The sequence below is a fragment of the Macaca mulatta genome, chromosome 4 (genome assembly GCF_049350105.2).
Source record: "Macaca mulatta isolate MMU2019108-1 chromosome 4, T2T-MMU8v2.0, whole genome shotgun sequence".
NCBI classification, from domain to species: domain Eukaryota; kingdom Metazoa; phylum Chordata; class Mammalia; order Primates; family Cercopithecidae; genus Macaca; species Macaca mulatta.
In genome coordinates, this window is record NC_133409.1 from 116558266 (window position 1) to 116583306 (window position 25041).

The 25041-nt window shown below is 35.2% G+C and overlaps 1 protein-coding gene across 3 annotated transcripts in view; it reads right to left on the reverse strand.

Moving 5' to 3' along the window:
* Positions 1 to 25041, reverse strand: part of ADGRB3 (adhesion G protein-coupled receptor B3) — a 738657-nt gene that overhangs the window by 419934 nt on the left and 293682 nt on the right. For all 3 annotated transcript variants that reach the window (XM_015136642.3, XM_015136644.3, XM_015136641.3), the window contains 3 exons: positions 22726 to 22890; positions 9627 to 9791; positions 8950 to 9114 (listed from right to left, as the gene is read on the reverse strand). In XM_015136642.3, coding sequence (XP_014992128.2) covers positions 8950 to 9114; positions 9627 to 9791; positions 22726 to 22890 — 495 coding nt within the window. The remainder of the gene's footprint in view (positions 1 to 8949; positions 9115 to 9626; positions 9792 to 22725; positions 22891 to 25041) is intronic.

The following is a 25041-nucleotide window of genomic DNA, read 5'->3' on the forward strand; positions in this document are numbered from 1 at the left end:
TATGATGGAATCAAATCTCCAGAAGAAAACAAGCTAGAGATAGAGATTTGTTTTGATTATTTTTCTGTTTAATGGCACCTCTGTGTGTTTTGTAAATTAGAAAATAAATAACTAGCTGAGGTTACTCTCTGGACTCAACATAAAAACATATGATTGTGCAGCAATAGGAAGGATTCTCTTTTTATGCCTTAGCTGAAAGGAATAGTAACTTTGTTCATCAGCTCAAAGATCTCACTGTTTGCTATTACTAGTGCAAAGATACAAAAATCCATTTGTAAGATACAACGGTACTTGACGTCACAAGTATGTAGTTAGCATGCCTCCTTAAAGTAAGGTAGCAATTACCTAGTGATTCGTTGTTCATCTGTCTATTCAAACTGATTTTCTGACTCTTAAAAATAGCAGAAATGATATAGGGCTTAAATCAATTTGGTGTGGAAAATGAGTTTTCACCCCATATGCTAGAATTTCAGCATTAAAAAGAAATTTATTCTAAACTATAGAGTTGACATACACACACAAAAAGAAAAACATGTACTACTCAAGACCCCACATTTCAAAATTCACTTGTTGCCAATTCATGAATTCTTGTGTTTGGGGAATTCTCTGTGCTGGAGGATGCAGAGGAAAATAAGACGGACCCAGTGTCTGTGCTCAATGACTTACAGCTCTAATTTCCAAGGTGGAACCTACTGCTGCTGCTAAGGTCTGTGGGAAAAAGAAGAGTGTTTATGAAGTGTGTTTCATAACAGCATTCCTCATATAGAAAATGGTTTTAATCTGTCTCACATTGAAACAACATACAATTATATCAGCAATATTTACATAACAGTATGAGTTAGTTTTCTTACTGTGTTATATATTTTAATTCATGGGATTCTTATAACCTTGTGAAGTGAACAGAATTGTTATTCTCATTTTAAACATGAGGAAGTCAAGACAGAAAAGTGTTTAGTGTTTAGCCTGAGGCCACTAAGCTAGGAGATGATGGACCTATGGTCAAATAGCTGAGTCCATTCTCAGAGAAGTTTACCTCTTCTTTAAGAAGAGGAGTTTTTTTATTGTTATGGTGGTAAACAAGTTATTTATACATTTTGGAAAAATTTGTTTTTAAGTCTGGAAGTTAGCAAACCATGAACTTTCAATTTATTAGCAAATGATATATATTGCAGATTGTTTAAGTACCTGGTGAACAGTGTTTTATATACATACTCATAAGCAAATTCTGTATTATTATTGTGTAATTTTATATTTAAACTTAGCAGACAAGATCACTCTAGTTTCAACCTGAAAACAAAGTTAATTTAAAAATTAGCTAACTAACTTTGAGGAATAACTCTAAAAAGCTATTTACTAACTTTTAGTTATACTGAATTTTATACTGGGGTAGGCTCAACATTTTGCTGGAAAGTTGTGTTTACTAAGTGTCTGTGTTACCTTAGGGACAGCCAAAGATGACAGTGAGTCTTAGCCTTCTCTAGGTCATAGCACATGTAGAAATGATAGTATCTGGAGGCACACTGGGAGAAGTAGGCAAGGCTACTGAACACTGGAGACCACTAGCCACAGTCTCCTGCCTTGTCAGTTGCTCTGAGGCTTTAGGAACCACTATTCAGGCGCAGTTGGGACCAATCCTCCCATGACATGGCAGAACTGCCTTGAGAAGCTCTGGCTTAAAATAATAAGCTGGGCTGAGATTCGGGGAAACTGAACAACTTGCTACAGAAACATATATTTTTCCTACCTCCCACATCTCAATTACTTATTTCCAAAGAAAGAGGAATCATACCACAATTTATAACTACAAAATAAAAAATCATATATGTGATAGAAATGCTCTTCCAGTAAATTAGTCCATTGAACAGACTTTTGAAAGACATGTTGAACATGACTTTTGAAAGTCATGAAGTATAAGGCATTAACATCAGAGTCATCACAAACTTTTTATTCATATGCTTTTATATAAGTGTTTTCATTAGTTATAGCTTTTATGATATGAAATAAAAACATTCAAAAGGGCTTGACCTATTATATTTAACTAGGCTTAGTGAAGAACCAGGAATTCAGAAGACTGAGAACAGATAGTTCATCTGCAGTGAGCTGGAATTTCAACAGATATCATCATATAATAATAATAATAATAATATATAATCAGGAAATATCAAACAAATGTATAGGGGTTCAAAGAAGAAAGAACACTTATGAGATTGTGCGAGAAAGAATTATTAGGAGAGCAGACATCTCTTAATGGATGGGCTCCCAAATTCTCCTATATCAACAGATGAGGATAAGGGAGGGGACAGAGACATTAGGGGAGCCCAAGTGAATAACAGTGCAAACAGCACCATAAGGGGAGAATATGCACCCTTGCATCCAGAAACCAGAGGCTGCATCTGCTTGATTCTATTAAATATGAACAAATGTATATTAAAATATGTATCATAAATGAGTAGAATGAGATAACATTGGAAAGCTAGTGAAGCTGACAGAAGTATTAGAATCTCAGGGATCCCAGTAGGATGACATTTGGCCAGTAATGAAAAGCCACAGAAGTTTTTTGAGCAGGCGAGTCCTAAGAACAAGGCTATAAAGAAGAGAGAATAATCAGATAAATCTGTGTAGAAGAGATTAGAGAAGGCAGGTGTTGTAATAATATGAGTAACAGACAGAGTACATGAACTGCCGCTTGATGATCCTAATTAGCTCCAGCATTACATCCTGGAAATAGTCTTCTGCAGCACATATTACTATCCCTATTTTATAAATGAGGACACCAAGGCCCAAGTCGGTACTTTGTTGGACTCCATAGTTCAGGCTCTTTCTGCTGCGCTGCTCCTTCCTTCCTGGAAGCTGGTGGCGCAGGAAGTGAAAGCAGGGCCACTGAGAGAAATACCATGATGGACTCCACCTAGAACAGGGATTGCTAGAATGAGGAATCACTCCAGGTGACACCGAGGATCTGGTGGTCACAGAAGAAGTTTCCCCAGTCACCTAGAGTCTGAATGGAGTCCCAGGTAGGAAAGGAATATTAGGTTTTGTGAGTGATCGGGCATAAAGGTAGATTCGTGGGCGTTGCTCACAGAGGCTACAGTTGGTGAGAAAGAGATCAACCAAAGAGGAGAGTGCTGGGGCAGAGTCTTAGGTCATTCATATGTCAGGATACACAAGGTGAGAAAAGTGTTGATGAGAAATATCAAAGACCAATATTCAGATTTAGTGTCTTGGTAAACATTAAGCTCAAAAAAGGTTTAAAAATAATTTTAAATCTCTTAATTTAAAATAATTGTTAAACAGTTCCTAAAGTTTATTTTTTCCCAGAAAAAATGGTGTGGGATGAAAAACATAAATAAAAATACAGTAAAAGGTGGTTCTTAAATTTTTCTTTTCAATTTGAGAATGATCAGCATGCTGTTAAATATTCCTAAATTGAACAAGGTAGGGTAATATAAGATTACAGAAAATTGCTTTTTAAGCAATTCATGGCAGAAACTGTGAGAGTTTTATCAAAGTCTCATCTGAAGAATATCTGATAAAATGAATTGTGACAATAAGTATCTCCATAGCAACAGGTTTGAATAATAGACATCTGGTATACATACTGTATCCACAGTAGTACTATCTGTTATTAATTCTTTTAGATCTCAGCGGTTCTTCCCCAAGTCTGCCCATAAAACTCAGCTTGCTTTGCTGCAGAACTGTAGACGAAAATAGGTGGTAAAACTCATCCTTTTTGAGAGGATTGGATACTATTTTAGGTATTTATTAAAAGCAATAGGTGGTCTCTCTCAGCTGTGGGGTATCTTCAAGTTCTAATTCATTTTCCTACTTTTTACTATTTATCTGAAGTGTCTTGGCAAGAACAAATAGAACATTTAATATTAAAGAAGTCAATAACTAGTGCCACCTACTGTCACCATTAAACTCAATGGTTGGTTTTAGGTGAACAACTGGTGTGGACACTTGCGTAGGACCTAATTTGCTATTCCCCAAAATATGCAGTCAAAACACTAGCTTTAACCTTTTAAAGAACGCAACAGATAACATAATTCCTTAAAGAATATACAGATAACATCTGAAAGCAGAAAATAGTATAAATTCCAATGGAACAGGAGCTTTAAAAAGTACTATTTGTGCTCAATTAAACTTGGTTTGAAATGAAAAAGGTAAAGCAGGTGTCAATTTGTATGCAAATATTTCATTATGCAGTAGTGTATTTTCTCTTTAGAAAAGAAATGCAAATTTTATACTGACATATTTGGGTTTCTAATAATGATTACATTCAGTCTTAAAATTGAGTGGTTCAATAGTTTAGAAAAGTCTAACTTATCAAACTTGTTAAACTTGTCTCAAAGACAAAAATATTTGTATCAATAGTGATTAGTTCACTATTCTACTAACTGGGACTTGAGGAGAAAATAAGTCAAAGTGAGCTAAGAACTCATCTTCTTCCATGACACCATCCCCACACCAAGTATTTTATACCTGTATGTGTAAATATTAGCTAATTAGCTAATACCCATGGAGGATAAGAGGCGGGGGAAATATACTGCTCAGGAAGAGAGATGCTGGGGCTGGCAATGTCAGGACTGCAGATCTGTGTCTTGGCAGTGCCTGGTTTTACATCAGACTTATTCAAATGATACCCAAGTTGTTTCTCCTGCTCTTCGTAGTACAGGAAAAATGAGGATTGGAGAACTGAGAGTTGGAGAATGACTAAACCATCTTTTTTTTTTTTTTTTTTTTTTTTTTTTTGTGCACAACAGCTAGTTAATAGTCCTATTTTTCTTTAAATGACTTCTGTAAAGAGATCTTATTTTGGCTGAAACATGAGGTGGCTAGAGGCACTCAAAATGAATTGTGTTTTCATTATCAACCAATTCCAGAAAGAATCCCTCATTATTTATGAAAAAGGATGACAAAAATAAAATTTTGCAATTTTGTTGAAGTGATATTTCAACTTTCTCCCATGGAACAGAGGTAGAGGATTGTATTCCACTTCTTTGTTAATTTTATCACCTTATCATTATTATTTTTACTAGAAGTTAGTGCAACCCAAAGAATGATTTGCAGACCAGCATCTTCAGCATCACTTGAGACCTTCATAGAAATGCAAATTCTCAGGCTCATTCAAGACCTACTGAGTCAGAATAGCTGGGAGGTCTGGCTCAGGAATCTGTGTTTTAACAAGCTCTCTGGGTGATTCCTATGTACACTGAGGTTTGGGAAGCACTGCTTTGGACAATGAGGGAGGCACTCAAAAAAAGACAGGAGTGCAAAGTAGGCAAGCTTTGTGCTTCTTCTTTGCTACTGAAGCTAAGTTAAAAGACAATTACTCAGAAACCAAAGGAAGACTCTCCTGGTCTCCTGAGAAGACATGATCCTATCGGAGAGCAAACTGACAGAAATAAGGAACCGTCACTTCCAGAATGACATTTCTCCTCAGCAGGGTGGGGACGGGGATCACATTCGCTATATTATAGGGCACCAAATCCTAATACAAATGTATTACAGTGTTCAAAACAAATTTTGCATTACCAACACTACTGCTGCACTCCTTTAGTATGAATATTTATAAATAAACAACACAATAATTCCTACATTTCTGGTCTAAGTTGCTAGTACTGTATACACTTATGATATGGCTGTCTTACTTCACAAGTGTTTATCAGCACATTCAACCTGGAGGCTTCACCCACCATTTACAGACAAAGCAACTGTGGTTCTAAGAAGGAAATTTTATGTATAAATAAAGTGTAATTTTTACTCGTAAATGGTAGTTTCCAACTTAGCAGTTAATGACTAAAGAGTAATGATCCTAGAATTGGAGTTATAGAAGTAGCAAGCCCTTCTCCTAAGAACAGGGCAAAGTGCTTCCTAGGAAGCTAGAACGTAAACTTAGGACAATCCAACAGTAACACTTGCTTTCTGAATATTATTAACCAGGAGAATACTGGGGTGAAAATCAAATTAAAAACCTAAAAAATATTATGTATGACATTGTAACAATTAAAAAAATTAGGAGAGCTATTACCATCCTACCATTTAAACCTTCAAAAGCCTGAGGATATACAATGAGACTGAGATAAATGAAACCATTATCTGGTGAGTCTGACCAATTTAAAAATTGGACCACTTATTATCTCCCCTGTAGCTATTCTATTTCCCAACTAGCATTATTTTAAAAAAATATTTTTTTCATTTCTACAATTATTTTTTATGAAAACAAAAGAAATTTTTTTTTGTGGTCAATGATGATATTTTTAATACTTATTTTATCTATCTACCAGCAAAGAAATATCCTAATCTTGAGGGGAAAATAGTTTTATTTTTCATTTTTAGTAGACATCATAACAGCTTTTGATTAGATCCAGATGATTAATCATTATTTTCATTAATTATTCAGACAAAGATGTTCATATATTATATTTCTCCTTCCTGACAACAAAAGACCTCTTAGCAAACTTGATTAATTTGTTTTGACTCCAAATTAAGGGAAGTGTAAAATAAATAGTTGTTGTTTTCAGCAACTTGAAGAAATATTAAGAATGAATAGACTAAAAATAATACTAGAAAAAGCATATTGTTTAAAAAAATTGTTGAAACTTTGTTGTTAACACAAAGATGCCTTAGAAAATGTTATGGTAATTTGAAAGTTTTCTCAATGTATATTGTCAATCTGCACATAAAAAAGTTAAATAATTAATATAAAAGAAAAACCCCTTTTGTAAATTAAAAAAATTCTCTAAGCAAAGCAGAGGTATTTTTGAAATTAACAGTCATACACAATTTCTGATGAACAATGCAATTTTTGTTTATATAAATGCACCAGACTAGGATATATTCAAAAGCTTGGTGTATACATATATATTTATTTATATTTATTTGCCCCTGTATAAGTAGTGATGTTTAAATTATTTAGCTGATTCAAGAATTCTTTTTAATCATGAAAATGGTATCTATATGCTTGTAAGTAATTTGTGGTTCTTTTCATATCATATAATTGACAAGCATAAAATGAAAATGTTAATAATACCAAAAATGTATAGTGTTTATACTTTTTTTTTTTTTTTTAGTTTTATGTGATTTTTTTTTAACCTGCCTTAAGTCATGAAAGCTAGCAAACAAGCCCAGCAAATAAGGTACACTGTCTTTTCATAAATAGATCTGTAAAATGTTTTTCAAACAGCAGGTGGCAATCTCTGTAAATTTGATTGCAGCAGGACTATCTTGGCTCTATATATGCAGATGAAAGACAGTTTTAAAAGACCAGTTAAGAACTGTGGTATGCTTAGACTGATTTAGATAACATCAAATATTGAAGGGGTTGATTTAATTATGCTTACTATTCTGTGAAATTTCTCCCTAGGCAAAATAAATGTTTTTGTTTAATACATCTTAATTCCTCTTACGCAGCACTGGAGGAATTTCACAGTGCTAATCTGAATAGGTATTATCCTCTTAATAATCCTGCATGCTGGTTACTTCTTATATTGAATTCATATGGCCTTAAGAATTAGCAAACCTAATTTTAGTTTTTGTTTTTGTTTTTTTTTTTTTGAGATGGAGTCTTGCTCTGTCGCCCAGGCTGAAGTGCAGTAGTGCAATCGCGGCTCACTGCAACCTCTGCCTCTTGGGTTCAAGCTATTCTCCTTCCTCAGCCTCCTGGGTAGCTGGGATTATAGGTGCATGCCACCACAGCTGGCTCATTTTTGTATTTTTAGTAGAGACGGGGTTTCACCACATTGGCAAGTCTGTTCTCGAACTCCTGACCTCAGGTAATTCATCCGCCTCGGTCTCCCAAAGTGCTGGAATTACAGATGTGAGCCACCATGACTGGCCCTAATTTTAGATCTTTTTAAAGCCCCCCCAAAACTCCAACTGACATATTGTTATTACTAAAATCCAGTTCTGTTGTTATTCTTAGTGTTGTACTGTGAGAAGTCTTTATGATTCTAACTATGGAAAAATACAAAGCTTTGACTCCTGGATATCTCTTAGAATACCTTGGTTTTTCTAAGTTGAAACAATCATGTGAGATAAAGGCAGAAATTCATAGCATTCTGAACTGAAAAGGAACCTCAAAGATCCCACAACCAGCTGTACTCACTACCCCCAGGAATCAGACAGCCGGAGAGATCAGTTAGCTTGCTCACAGAGTTACTAGCAGCAACAGGACTCTAAGTGGGTTTTCAAATTCTCTAGGTTCAGCACGTTGACACTGTATTGTCAAGTTTGAAAATTCTGTCCTATCACATCTTTGGTATGTTTATAGTATTTTCCTTAGGATATCATTATAAAATCCTGACTTTCACTTACTTACTGAGTCCTCAGTGTGTCAATAATATTTTAATGGAATGTACCATGATTAGGAAGGAGTTTTTGTTCTAAATGATCCTGTAAAATATGTGCTGTATAATCTGGGCAGTTTCTGGCCTTTCATTATTTTCTCTTCTTATATGTAAAATCTTTTAATGTAGCAGGACTTTCATTTTTTCATTAGCATTAAGACTTTATACTTTCATTTTTTTAAAATGCATTCCTCATAGGAATTTCCTTTACCAGTGAAAAATGGGGCAAAGGCAAGTAAATGTAGATAACCAAGGTCACACATCAAGGTGAGAGTGATTAGCAACAGAACTTAAAAGCATCTGAATGTCAGCGACACTTCTTTATCTTCTCATTCATTTCTTATGTCTTTACATTTCCAGTACATATATCCCAAGGCAACTTGTTTTGTATTCTCCACAAACAAATATTTCACGTGGAACAATTCTATGACACATGAACAGGGAATGCCCCACATAGTAGAGAAAAAAGTAAATTGCCACCTATCATTATTAGTCCTTTAGTTGAGGAAGTATGACCCTTAACCAATGACAATATTTTTAAATCTTTTTTTTTTTCAGGTTACAAAATGTTTCTTTTGAGATAATTTGGGTTCATTCTCACCAGGGCATCGCTGCTCACTGCATCTTCTCACTTCTTCACCCGTTCCTTCACATTGCTGCCCTGTTATCACTGCACCCTGACAGGTCCTTATTCGCCTTTCCCAGCCACCATCACAGGACTTGGAACAACCACTCCAATGGCCCCACTGATTCCACTGACCATTGGCTGAAAGAAATGTTTCATGGTCAATGTCAGTCGTCTACCACACACTGCTTTAAATTTTAAAATCTGAGAATGTTACTACTCCTTTCCATTTTTGTTAATCTACCACACACTGCTTTAAAAATTTTAAAATCTGAGAATGTTACTACCCCTTTCCATTTTTGTTAATGTACCACTGTGAATAAACTTTATTCAAATATTTAACTTACAGGTCCTATATAGAGCATTGAGATGAACAGTGTAAAAAAGTGTAAAAAGTGCAAGCTCAGTGCTAAACTTCCTCAAATGTATTCATAGTTCATCTCCTAAATTTTACTACTTTACTAGCACGGCATACAGTAGAATAAATTCTGGTATAATTGGCTTCATTAATAAACACACACACACACACACACACACACACACACACATATACTGATTATCTTATTTCATAGTTCTGGCATAGTTCTGACATATTTTATAATGTGCCCTTTATACGGTACGAGTGCCCATTATATGCAGGAATCAAGCCCTACCTGTACATTCAGGGTTGTAGCACTCTCTGCTTTCTGCCCATGGCCCTCTGCATTCGGAGCCTCCATGGGCAGCTGCAGTGCACTGCCGGCTTCTCTGCTGAGTCCCATTCGAGCATGTTACTGAGCACTGGCTCCATGAACTCCACTCTTGCCACTGTCCATCAACTACCAAAGCAGAAAAAGAGACAGTATAAGGATATCTTCCAATAGGAGAGGCTGTACAGAAAGTACCTGGTGAAACCACCCTTGAAGACGAACCCCTATCAATGGACTATGAATTAATACAATGGAAGGTCATACCAGCATGAGATTTTATTAACTCCCCAAATATTATTACCTTATTTTCCCACTTTTATTTTCTTTTATATATCCAGCATATCTTTTTTGTTTTGTTTTGTTTTGGAGATGGAGTCTTGCTCTGTTGCCCAGGCTGGAGTATAATGGCACGATCTCAGCTCACTGCAACCTCTGCCTCCGGGTTCTAGCAATTCTCCTGCCTCAGCCTCCCAAGTAGCTGGAATTTACAGGTGCCCACCACCACATCCCAGAATAATTTTTGTATTTTTAGTAGAGATGGGGTTTTACCATGTTGGTCAGGCTGGTCTCAAACTCCTAATGTTAGGTGATCCACCCACCTCGGCCTCCCAAAGTGCTGGAATTACAGGCGTGAGCCACTATGCCAGACCTCCAATATATCTTTTGATTCACTTATTTCTTCAAAAATATTTATTGATCACTCAAACATGCAACACATTGTGCTAGGAGATGGGGTACACAAAACAGTGAACAAACTAAATACTGAGCAAGACCTTATCGAGCTCATGTTTTAGAGAAAGAACCCCTAGAAATAAACCAGAAATTGCATGCTAGATAAATCAATTACATGGCAGTGTTGCAAAGGATAGTTTCAGGACATTGTGAGATAAGACTTGGGAAGGTCCAGAGAGTCTTCCTTGACAAACTGAAGCTTCAGGCAAGCCTTGAAGGATAATGAGAAAATACTTAGCATAAAGGTATGTTCCATGCAGGGGAATATACAAAGGTCTTTGGAAGAAGAATCATGGGCATTTCCAGGAACTGGAAGAAGGTCATTGTGAAAGGCATCTAGAGTGCTGGGTGAAGAGAGATTGCAGAAGTTTTAAAAAAGAGAGAGGCTAGATTTTGCAAAACTTTCATCAGCTGTGTTAAGGATTTTGAGTATTATTCTCAGATGTTTAAGAAGCCATTGAACAATTTAAATAATAAATTATATTATCAGATCTAGCGTAGGATTGAGGGCAAATTACAGAAGTTGGGAAGGATCTGAGTTGTGATGATGCAGCAGTGCAGATGCAATGTCTGGGAGAGATTAGAAAGTTACTAGGAACGGGTGGTGAGAAGAAACTGAAGAACTGGCCATGGGAGCTGAAGCAAAGAGAGGATCCAGGTGACTCTTAGATGGCTGTTTTCTGGTGACTGGAATTTAATATAGACTGCTGAGCTTGATTTATCTTTGGGAGATTCAAATTGAGATTCATGTATTCATTCATTCAAATAACTTTTGAGAATCTGTTAGTCATCAGACACTGTGATAGGTGTTAAGAAGATACACAGAAATAAAAGAATATAAATCCTAACCTCAAAAATTTTATAACTTAGGACATTCTGCATAAAAGCAAATAAATAAATACATAAATAAAAGTTTAAAGACAATACCATGTTAACATGAAACATGAGGTATTTAGGCTTCAGAGGACATACTGCATCTGTTGGGGATGTAATTATAATAGACATAGAGTGCTGAGTTATGGATAATTTAGACCAAGTCAGCATTGACAAAGGCATAATCCCATATGCCACAAAATAGAAATGAGCAAAGGATTTAACCAAAAATACTTTCCGGATTAGAATGTGCAAACTAGCATGTAAATGTTATAAATGCATCAGTTTATGGATGTCTACTTTTTTCCAATATCAGTTCATGGTTCTTAGTCAATTTGATCACACGTGAAAGAGAATTCACCACAAATCCAAAGTTTCAAAATAAGCTAATATTGCTATGAAAATCCATCCAAATAAACAAGAAAGCCTGGCAGAATATAATAATTACCTTCAACCTAACTTCAAGCCTTACATGTAGGTATTAAAAAGAGGTTGTTTAATAGGTATCTAGCTGTACTTAATAAACCCTTTATGAGATTTTATAAAAATCACAAAATGTCAATTTAATCATTCCATTAATGTAATTTTAGCATCTCACTTTATTAAAAGTACCTGATACAATCATATTGGCCATGTAGTCCATTTTCCAGACTAAAAAGAAAATTCTAGTGAAGCAATAGGATATTATAAATTATCTATTTCTCCTCTATTTTAGCTTTAAACATGAGTGCATTTTTCATTTCAGAATTTTTCTATTCAAAGATAACATTTATTGAGCTTGCAGTATGAAGCCTCACCATCCTAAGCATTCTGAGAAGGGTTTATAAAAAGAGATTCATGCCCTACGCCTTACAATCTATTTGGCAAAAGGATGTAGTTATGCACACTATTGAGAACATTCAGAAAGAAAGCAGCACATTAACAAAGGTGAATTAGGTGCTGCTAAGCTAATCTTAGTGCTTAGTGACTAGAATAAAGGACTTTGTGATGTCCTTAAGTATTCTGGCTTAAGGTAAATTTTGATTATGATTTATTATGAAAGCAATAGTTATATGCTTTCTGGCAAAGAGAGGAAAAGACTGTCTGGCAAAGATGTGATGTCTAGAATAAGCAAGTCAAATGTGGAAATCAGAGAGAAAACAATTTGGCAGGGGACTGTATTTCTATGAAGAATTAGGAAGGACCTTGCTGAGATGATATTAGGAAGAACAAGAACATCTATTTGTGAAGTGTTTTGCTCATCAGGCTTTTACTGAAATAAGACTGCATCAATAATAAAAAAAATGTTTTGAGACTTTAAATTCATATATTTATAGTTATAGTTGTTCAACCCCTTCTGACCATGTACATATTCTGTGTTAATGTTAAAGCTTAAGAGTGAGTTAATATTAGAAATCTGAGGACAATTTGAGGTTCAGTGTTACTATAAACATCCACAAAACATGTATTTTAGATGGGGTCAGTTTTGTTCACAAAGTCAGTAACAGAAAAAAATAATACAATTGAAGATGTATCAAGTGGGCATTTTTTGCGATTTTATTTTAACACTGAGAACCGAAATATCCTTTTATTGAAAATTAATGGCACTTTTTTTTTTGCAAGCTTTTAAAATTATTTTAAATTATACTTTAAGTTCTAGGGTACATGTGTACAACATGCAGGTTTGTTACATATGTGTGCGTGTACCATGTTGGTGTAATTGCACTGTTACGAAGGAATTGGCTTGACAAAATAACTCATTGGATATAAAAAACAAAGGAGGAAAGGCCTAATATTTCTTTAGTGTGTCAAGTCCAAATCACTGAGAAAAGAGATAATTGAAAAGTCAGGTAGGAGAGGAATATATAAATTTAACTTAAAAAACTACACAACAGACTATGTATATACACACACATATATACACATATAATATATACACACATATATACACAGACAACAGACATTATATATATATATGTTTTTATATATATGATTTTTAGTGCCAACTATGAGACATTGTTTTATTTTTAAGTTTTTCTTTTCAGTGATATTCTGGATTAAAAAAAATATTAATGGATTTGTTTTACGGGTCATAGCCCCATAACACTTCTGGAAACAGTAGTGTCATTTTACTGAATGAGAAAAAAATAGAGAACAGGGAGGCTTTTGGGAGGTGGAAATTAAGAGTTCTGTTTTGGATATTTAAGCATTTCCAGATAGAATTTGTGCATTATCTTTTAGGGATAAATGTAGAGAAATGTAAAAATAAAACCAATTTATCATATAATATATCTCTATATCTTTTTTTATAACCACTCACCTAGGTTCTCCAACATGTGAAGGAACAGCTTTTTTCTTGTTATCTGATGTTTAACTGGGGAGCTAAAGTGGGGAGGAAGCTGCTTCTCCTTCAACCCTGCATGCAGGATTGGCTTTTTAAATTTTATTTTATTTTATTTTATTTTATTTTTTAATTATACTTTAAGTTCTAGGGTACATGTGCATGGCTTTTTACCTGGCTCAGCAGCGAGGTAGTAGAGACAATCAATGCCTCTACCCACTCAATGCCTGTTCCTTGTGTACGGCTTACTTCCAATATTTGTAAGAGGGACCTCTCAGGGTCATTGTAAACCTACAAATTTAAAAACACCTCAAAGCTTTCTTTCTGAAACTGTATTTCTATTGAAAACGGATTCACATCTCAGCATTCTGTCAGGAAAGAGTTCCCTGGTAAGTTGGGAAAACGTAACCACTCCACAATCCCTCTCCAAGTCTCATAACACACACAGGAGTAAAAATTTATAGAGAATTTAGTCTGTGATTGGCATTGCTCAACTGCGCCACGGGGGAGCTGTGGTGATTAGGACTGGCTGAGCTCTGCTCTTATGAACATATAGTCTGGAGGCTGTAGTGGGGGCAGATGATAAACGAGCAAAATGAATAAACCAGAGCGTTTCACTAGAGGTGTTATGAAGACAACGTGCTAAAGAGGGCAATGCGACAGGGAGTGCTCAGGCAGTCTCAGGAGAGGACGATATTAGAGCTGAGTCTGAATCACTGCACAGAGCCAACTCTTAATTTCCACTTCGCCAAAGCCTCCCTGTCCTCAATTTTTTTCTTTTTCAGTAAAATGACACTAGGGTTTCCAGAAATGTTATGGGGCTGAGGACTGTAAAATAAATTAACTAATATTTTTTTTTAAATCCAGAGTATCACTGAAAATAAAAATTAAAAATGAAGCAATGTCTCCTATTTGGCACTAAAAATTATTTTACATGTAAAATATCTGTTGTCATGTGAAGGTCTGTGTTCAGGAACAGAGAGAAGGCTGGGGCTTGTGGGGATCCTGGAAAAGGAGAGGTGGCAAGAGATGGGTTCAGATGCTGCGCAGAAGCCAGATCTTATAGGGCCCTATAGGCCATGCAACCAGGGAAGATGCAAAGTATGAGAAGATTTTAAAGTAAGGAAGTGATAAGATATAATTTACATTTCAAAACTTAATATTGTGGTTTTGTGTAGAACGGATGGTACAGGGGCAAGAATGGGTACTGTGAAATATTGGGGAACTATACTGTATGTAGTCCAGAGAGAGCTGACGGTGGCCTGAATTATGGTGGCATCAGTGGGCATAGAAAAAATGTGGATGAATTTACAGTGTTTTCTGGATGTAGAGCTGGCAGGTTTGTGGTAGGGTATAGAAAAGTAGAAAATCAAGGTTGACTTTTAGGATTTTAGCTTAATCACATAGGTAAAGGGTTGATCATTTTATTGAACTGGGTTAGACTAGTGTTCAACAATTTGGGTGTATATAGCTCTTAAATCAAAATTTCTGTTTTTTTGATGTTAAATTTGGAATGCCATTTTAGACATGAGGCAGCAAGTACTGCAATGAATAACCTTTGTTTACAAATTTACTTCTCAAATTTAATTGAAATGTAATCCCCTAACTTCTTCTTTTTTTTAATTCATAGAACACCATTTAATAAACACTGAACTAGAATACATAATTTCTTCTCTCATATGTAGCCAGGTCAGAATCAACACTTTCTTAGGCTGTTTCAATTTCTCTTCTTTCTCATCAGAAGCACTTGCAGTTGGATTCTGTTTTCTTAATGTTAGTTTTCAAATTAAAAACTCCAAAAGTCTGTTGCTTTCTGAGCCATTCTACAAAAGTGACTAAGAATCAAGAACGATAAGGCTGTGTTTTGAAGCTGGGAGAACGCTGAGAGATCAGCGTGCCTTACCATCCTGTAACATGCTTCTTTATATACCAAAGTCATTCTGGGGACAATTAGAGTTTCGCTTCAGCAGTGTGACAAATTACCATATTTTCTAAAACTAGAAGAGTTAAAACTGCAAAGATTAAATTGCTAGGTTCCTGGGGTTGACTTTGTTATATGAACCTCCTCCTGCCATACATATGGAGTTGCAATTGGGCTCACTTTGAAGACAAAATTGCCTTCTTTATACAAGAGCCAAATTAAATTCCATAATACATTTTAATAAACATATTGTTTTCAGTCTATTTTTACATCCTTACCAGTAAATGTTGACAACTTAGAACACGTTAGATAAAAAGAACCACAAATTAGATTATGTTGTGAATATTTTGGATAATAAAACTAGCATTTCAGCAACTGTTCTGGGTTGAGTATTCTTGATTGATTAAGTCATAGGTAGGAAAGAATTAAGGGGAAGACAAATTTTGGATGCTGGCTTTAAAGTTATTTCATTTTGTGATGGCAAATTTGGAGAGTTCAGATTTGCAGTAAGTTGGGAGTTACCCAGGGATCTGTAAAGACTCTTTCGGTACACAAGACTGAAATGTACAAGAGTCCAGCTTCTGCCCAGCATAGTAGCTCATGCCTGTTATCCCAGAGCTCTGAGAGGCTGAGATGGAGGGATTGCTTAAGGTATAAGTTTAAGATCAGCTTGGGAAATATAGTGGGACCATGTGTCTACAAAAATAAAAAATAAAGGTAGCAGGGTGTGGTATTGCACACCTGTAGTCTCAGCTTCTCAGGAGGCTGAGGTGGGAGGATGCTTGAGCCCAGGATTCCCAGGTACAATGAGATATAATCATGCCACTGCACTCCAGCCTGGGTAACAGTGCAAGACCCTGTCTCTAAAAAAACAGAGTACAAACTCTTGCTTTGGGCATATGTTGAAAAGCAAAAATCTGTCTTCCATTTGCCATTTTAAACTGAACTACATAGGAGGAAAATAAAAATGCAACATCACTTTTTTTTTTTTGAGATGGAGTCTCGCTTTGTCGCCCAGGCTGGAGTGCACTGGCGCGATCTCGGCTCAGTGCAAGCTCCGCCTCCCGGGTTCCCGCCATTCTCCTGCCTCCGCCTCCAGAGTAGCTGGACTATAGGCGCCCGCCACCTCGCCCGGCTAATGTTTTGTATTTTTAGTAGACACGGGGTTTCACCGTGTTAGCCAGGATGGTCTTGATCTCCTGACCTCGTGATCCACCCGCCTCCGCCGCCCAAAGTGCTGGGATTGCAGGCGTGAGTCCCCGCTCCTGGTCCAAATGCAACATCATTTTTAAAAATTAGAATTAAAATATAACCAAATGATAATAGTAAGGCTAAGAAGGATTAAAAAAAGTAGGTAAGTTAAAGTTTGAATGAGAAAAAATACTAAATAGTAAAAGAAAGCAAGCCAAGATTAATAAAGACACAATTAATTTAAAAATCTTTTAAGTTAAGAACGGAAAAAAACACTGGAATAATGCCCCAAATCTAAAATGACATAAAACAAATATAATTGTCGTACAACAGGCTAGAAGGCTAAGAAGATAAAATCCATATCAATTAAAGAACAGGTTAATGAGGCAGCATTTGACTTACAAATTATAACAACCTCATGCAAACACAATCAGGGACCTTTGAACCAAATTCCAGCAAATGTTTAGAATCTTCCCACTCGCTGTCTTCACCAGAAGGGCTCCCTGCAGAGAGATGGAGGGCAAGGCATCCTCCCATAGATGCTGCAGACCAGAATTTTAGGCTCGTAGGAGACTAAAGCCTTTTTCTCTACATGACAGAAATATCTGGGTCCATCTGTTTCTAAGGCCCTACTCTTAGGTGATTCTTTCTCTCTTCTTAGGGTTTGTAAGAGTATGAAATGTATCTGGAAACTGCAACATGGCAGCATCCCTCTGGTAGGGTTTAGGCTCCCAGTAAAGCATTTCTCAAATGCAGTTTGATGGGTGTGACACTGCTCAGCCCAACAGACTGACACAGCCTGTATGAAAGTACTTCTTCCTAGCACAAACCTGGGAGAAGAATCCCTTTGAGTCTATGACTAAGACTGTAGAGCCCAGTAATTATCATAATATCCCTGGTTTATTTGACCTATTTCTTCCAAAATCCCTTCATTTTAAAGTAATATCTTCATATAAATCATTAAAAAAATCCTCTACTTTACATTGATTTTTATACTATACAAAGTATTTCTACCTAATTATAATAATATGTCAATTCTGTAATATAGAGGGGTAATTAATACTGACTCCATTTCACAAAAAAGGAAATTGAAAAATAGAGTATATAAATTGCCCATGTATTTTAATTAAGGATTGGGACTGAATTTTAATCCATGTCTTCTGAATCACAGACCACTCTTTGTCCCACTGAATCATATAATTAAATCCATATATATATTTCAGTATATAAGTGAAGAATTATTTACCAATAGAACTTTCATTTATTTTAGTTTTTAATCTGTCACCCAATTATTATTTATCCTTGTACCTTATATTATTTATACTCTACTGCATGGAAACATATCAGATGGGGAAATGTCCACACTGAAAACAGTAAGAACTAAACTTAAATCATTAGCTTCTCTAATATTCAACTACTGACTAGGGGAAAATATTACGATAAAGTAAAAAGCTATAAAGAAAATTAGTATTAAAACTTCAGGCTTTTAACTAAGATCTTAAGCTTTTTATGTTCCCCAAAGTATTTAATTTTGGAAATGGTTATATAAATTTTATTTTGGGTATATATATCTATATAATTTTAATGGCAGTCATACTGGAAAATGCAACTTTCCATTATGTGCGACACTTTTCTCCTGTTAAATATTAATAAAAATCAAGACCATTAAAGACAGAGGGTTCTAAAGTGATCAAATCACCCTACAGGGGGAATCACCATAAAAAGACACTTACAGTTAGACCTGATTAGCAGCTTGCGTGATGCCCACAGAAAAACTGTTATCGCTAGTTAGACCTAACCCATGTCAGAAAACATAAATAACATGCAATGACACTTAAGAGACAAAAACAAGGTCATAGTGCAACTCACAAAGTACCAAACATTCTTCTTTCTCGGCTAATATGAGTGACTGGTATTTCTTTACCAATTATGGCTGGTCTTCCAGCCACAATTTATTAAGGTATCCAGATAGTTTATTATCTGGATAATTTATTAAGGTATCCAACCATAGAATTGTCACACCTTCCAAACAGCATCCAGTTCAGAACAAAGGCCGCTCGTTTCCTCAAACCCTCTGCCAAATCACTTAACACAAGCCCAGATCCCTTAAGTATTTCAAACACTCCGTTGCTGAGATCCCCACAGTTCCCTATGTTAGTTTCCCCTCACTCTCAAGAGTAACAAATTCAGCTAGGTCAACTGCAGGCATGACTCTGATGAACTTTGGTTGAAGGGCGTTAACATACTACTACTAATACTTTCACAGTATTTACTCCCTATCAGGTTCTCTACCTTACAGCATCTCACAAAGTCTTATGAAGTGGGTATTACTATCGTCCCCATTTTACAGATGAATAAACTAAAGATTAGATGAGTGACATAATTATATTGAAAGGTAAAAATCTACATTTAAATATGTGATCTCTTGCAAAAGTCCAAGATCACTCTGCTTCATCACATCAATGTATTATGAAATACACATAGAAAATGTCCTTTAAATATTGGGATATTAGAAATTTGGATATGTTAATGTCAAGAAAATCCACTTAGTTGTAATTTTTTGGTTTCCACTAGGTATAGAGTTGCATGGAGAGAAAAATAGGAAATAAAATAAAATTTATTTATCCTCAAATATGTAAATTATTAATTGAGAATTGACCATTATTAAGTCAATTCTCAATTAATGACTACAATGAAAATCAGAGAAATAGAAAACATATTGGACCACCAGAACTTTGGTGAGATAAGTAAAACAGACCACAAAGACCATTGAACACACATATACACACACAAATACACACCTTTCCATAATATTTTAATTATTAGTGTAGATTACAAAGAAAGAATAGGCCACATTATGCTTATGAGCTAGGGAATTCCTTTTGTTGCTCTATGCCTCTTGCCTGTCTTGTTTCGTCAGTATCAGCCCCCTGTTCTCAGACATGGGATACAAATCAGTAACTAACAACTCAGACTAGGAAACACTATATCTTCTTTTCCTTTCTCCTTATATGGATCCCAGACAATGGTTTTCTCTCACCTCAAAAGAAATGGGAGGAAGTTGTACATTGACTCAACAAGGAATCTGATAGCAAATTATCTACTTATAGGTATATATCAAACTCTGAATACATAAAAGTATTTCATTATTTGATATAAACAATGCATGTCATTCCTACATAGTGTCTATTTCATTAGGGTGATTTCATATAGTTTTTTAAAGTAAGAAACTTTAAGACTGTAATGCTGTTTTAACATTATCCCACACAAAAATCTCACTGCGCATTATTACCACAGCCCATCCCGTCAAATCCTGCAAAAGTAGTGAGTAGTGGGAGACAGTTTGTGGTTTTGCCTATTTCTTCTGTCCTGCTCTTATCCATACTCTAGTGTAGGTCCTGATCTACATTCTTCACTACCGATGTACTACCTATCATAGCTTTATTCTTAATATGATAGCTTAGGGATATCATGTAAGATGGTTAGAAAAAATGTTGCCTGAAACCACTGAATCCTCAAGTTACCATCTTTCATTGAAGCTAGCATATTTACATGAGGTTTTCAGAACTGCATTCAACTTTACACATGCTTATGTCTGAATCTTCTGAATGGAAAGTAAAACTTTTGAAATCAGGGACTATATATACTTTTCAGCAGTGCCTTACATCTAGTTGACAGTTAATAATGCTTTCATATCCAGTGAAGGTGCCTGAGTTTAGCTATAAGTTGATAAGTTCTAAAGTTAATTTCAAATGTTTCTATCAAATAAACCTACATATTTTAAAATCATAACGTCACTTTTTTTTTGGGCACAGCCTAGAAACTTAAAAAGAATCCTAGTTAGTTATTAGAGTTCGCTTTCAGATACTAAGTTCATAGGGATACAATGTGATAAGAATTTTACATCTTTTATGATGCAACTAAATTCAAGAATGAAAATAACGGAAGTCAGAAATGGCACATGATACGTTTAAGTACTCAAGGATATGCCCATATGCTCACTGATGAGAGAATATGAGCAAGGCCACATTTAAAAATAATATAGTCATAATGCACAAAAATAAAGGACCTACATGAAAGAAAGCCATCTGATTTTGTTGGACTAAGAGTGCTTCCAATGATAAGATAATACCACTAATATCCAAGTAGCTTAAAAACTTGGTTACTACTTGAGTGATAAAGTTCCACAACTGTATCAACTTAAAAAAATGAGTTTTCACATCTGAACTCTAACATAGCCTCTCTACTGATATCTAAGGATTTTGCTCCTAGAAAAGCTAATGGAGAGTAGACTATGAGAAACTTGGTTCACAATATTTTAACCGATCAATGCCATTTTTATGTTTGTATTTATGGAGTCCAGCTGACATAAAAGAAGTAACAAAAAAGTATTTAAAAAGTTTCTATAGTTAGTTCTTGTCTTTTATTTCCCCAAATTGTCTATTTCTTTGAACTCCATGGACAAATAAGAGTAAACTATATTTGACTCTATGTAAATGTTACAGCTCAGCATTGAAAAAAATTGAAAAATATATAAAAAAATAAACTTTTCCAAATCTTTGTTGAAAGCATAAGGCATGACTACATGTGTGTGTGTCTGCCTGCCTGTGTGTTTATAGAGAGAGAAATAAGACAGGATGTTACTGATCTCATAAACAGATTTTCTAGTACTGGTTAACAAATAACTAATCATGGTTTTGACCCTCTAATATTCATAATTGCATGAATATTAACTCATAAGTTATATTTATAATTCACAGAATTCATAAAATTTTAGGAAATAATTATATTAGTCAGTAAAATAATATAATTATAATTATTTGCCTTCATCTTTAATTCTACGTCATTAAGTACAGGAACCTAGTGGTCTTTCTCTGAAGGGAACAATTAATCTTGTTAGATGACTTTTGCATATCTACACATTGGATTGTTTTCATATTCTTAACGTTTTATATATTTAAAATTTCCAGAAGGACTTTGAAGTATTGTTTCATAGTTCAGGACATTAACTTGGGGGTATTCAAAGGGTCAGTGGGATTGAGGGTGAGTTGTAGGATTTATTTGGAGGACAACAGTACTGGGATCCCAACTATGTTGCTTGCATGCAGAATATGTAAATAAATGGGCTAATGAGAAAATCTCCCCAAGAAGAGAGTGATTACTTATATTGATCTTTGCCATCTTAGCCTTTGCAATTCTCCATCTATGTCTCTTTCTTTAAAATGTGTCTTTGCTGGCCCTGAGAGATTATATAATCTATGTGTGTATATTTTCTCCCATAACTTGTAAGTCCTTTGAAGCTGGACATTATTCTTATTTATTTTGGAGGAATTTGTTTGATGTTTGAATAAACTAAATGAGAGCATTGTGAAGGCTTCCCTCTAGCATAATGGGTGAAATTAATTATCAAGGATAGATAAAATAGAATGGAAACATTTTAAAGGAAAGAAAAGTTTAAGATAACATAAATATACTCTAAGAACAGACTGTATAGTCTTCATAATCCCATAAAGATTGTAAATTGTTTATAATTTAGCCATTTTATGCATCTAGCAAGAGATCTAGAAAGTCTGATTCCCTAGCAAATATTTTTATACATGGTCAGTGGTACATTGCCACTCCCTAATTGAATGAGTGTAAGGGAATACCATAGGAAGGACTGGCTCTAAGTCAGATCTCTCTAGTTTCAGTGTGAAGGCAATAATTAATCTCAAGTCTTTAGGATTCCTTGTGATTTTCCCAGAAAGAAAAAGCAAGTGCGGATAAAAATCTTGGTGGAAAACATTAATATACACATTTGTAGAAATATAATAAAGATTAATGTTGATTGACACTAAAGGACATATTCTATACCACTACATATGATAGAATCAAGAAAAGTACCCAGTTTTAGGCAAGATACAATGAAAAGGACACATTTTCCAATGTGACTGAATGAAGGTTGTCCTCTTAATATTTCTTGTGTACAATAGGAATCTTATAAAAAGCACATAATGCAAAGATAACCAAATGCAGAATAGGCTCACCTGGGCAAAGAGCAATATTACAAGGCTTATGATGTGTTTCAGGTCCTTCACACGGCCTTCCTCCATACTGAGGAGGTGTGCATGACCTTGTTCTTGTTCTTTGGCCTCGACCACATGTAAATGAACATAAACTCCATGGTGACCATTCCTCCCATACTCCGTGTACTGTAATAAAGCAAAGAAGCTTCAACAACAAAAGCAGAGAAGTAAAATCAAAGATTATTTTCTTTATAATTAAAAAACAAAACTCATTAAATAGACAAATATGAAGATATTTTAAAACACAGTTAACATTCTTGTCATAAAATATAATTATTAATTTAAAAATTCATTAAAATAATGAAAAATTGCATGTGCTTTTTTCTGCATTTTAACAGTTATTCATGTCATAAATTTTAAACCATTCCTTATATTTAATGGAAATACACCTCTCTCCCTCATGGTAAAACAGTCACAAATTATTTTTAAGTTAAAGTAATATCAGCTAATAATATAGAAAACTAAATCTCTTAGAGATAATCTCCTAGAATTAAGTTTTCATTTAGATAGCCAAAGCCCAACATAATTCTCCTAACATTTATAAAATTTTGGGATTAATGATTTTTATTATGTTAGAAAATTTAAAAAAATCTGAAAATTGGCCAGGCGCGGTGGCTCAAGCCTGTAATCCCAGCACTTTGGGAGACCGAGACGGGCGGATCACGAGGTCAGGAGATCGAGACCATCCTGGCTAACACGGTGAAACCCCGTCTCTACTAAAAACTACAAAAAAAACTAGCCGGGCGAGGTGGCGGGCGCCTGTAGTCCCAGCTACTTGGGAGGCTGAGGCAGGAGAATGGCGTGAACCCGGGAGGCGGAGCTTGCAGTGAGCTGAGATCCGGCCACTGCACTCCAGCCCGGGCGACAGAGCGAGACTCCGTCTCAAAAAAAAAAAAAAAAAAAAAAAAAAAAAAAAAAAATCTGAAAATTGAGGGTGCATTTAACTTTTAACATCACATTTTAGAAAATATATTTTTTTGCCATTTAAAAATTTGGTTTAAAGTTACCATATTTTGAATAAAAAGAATTTCAAACAGAGTATCTACTCACATAAAATATTCCTCTTATCCCTGTTTCAAAATGAACGGAAAATACGATAATCTCTTTTTAATGACCATGAAACCAGAAGATGCTTTTCTTCCTCTAACAACTTGATAGAACTAGAACTCTACCGAATTTATATAAATTTCTAAAGAAAATAATTATGCTTAACATAAATATGAATATATCAATTCTTCAAACATACTACTACAAGGAATTAACAATTGATCTTAAATAACATAATTTGTGTTCTTTCATAATAACCACTGTGAATAAATAATGTTATATTTTACAAAAGACCATCAAGATTCAGTGTTTAGTCCAGGTGTGGTGGCTCATGCATGTAATCCCAGTGCTTTCAGAGGCCAAGGTGGGCAGATCACCTGAGGTTAGGAGTTCGCAACCAGCCTGGCCAACATAGTGAAACCCCATCTCTACTAAAACTACAAAAATTAGCTGGACATGGTGTTGTGTGCCTGTAGTCCTAGCTGCTCAGGAGGCTGAGGCAGGAGAATCACTTGAACCTGGAAGGCGGCGGTTGCAGTGAACTGAGATCAGGTCACTGCACTCCAGCCTAGGCAACAGAGTGAGACTCCATCTTCCAAAAAAAAAAAAAAAAAAAAGATTCAATGTTTGATCCTTTCCCTGCATGGTAAAATCACCACTCTCATCCTAATTTTTAATACTTGAGACAATAAGTAATAGCACCCTAATAGACAATATCAATAAAAAGGCATGAGAAAAAAATGTGCTTTTTGTTCAAAAGCTCCTCTCTCGATGTTGAACCTCTCATCTTGCTATACTCTTAGAAGTTCAAGAGGCCAGATGTTTGATATGACACCCACAGATATGATTAAGGGGAGTAGAAATTTATAGAGGAAAATGACCCCCCCCCATTTTTTTTCTTTAACATTGGTAAGGGTAAGCACAGGCCCATAAAAAGTGGCAGAGGAAATAGGCGAGTAAATATAATATATCTAGAATCTTCTTCATATGTATGCTTACCAAGTTGTTACTTTAGAAACACATATAGGATACCTTAATTGTGAGATATCCCTTCCCCTTCTATTGATGTTATTTATTTGCCTAAATTGGTTGTGACAGGATGTTTAAACACTGAAAAAACAGCCAATAGAAATATCCAATATAAAGCTCTTTAACATTCTGAGAACCTTGTTGGGAAATATAGTTTTAAAATAACATGTAGGGAAAAAAAAAAAAGAGAGTGAGAAAAAA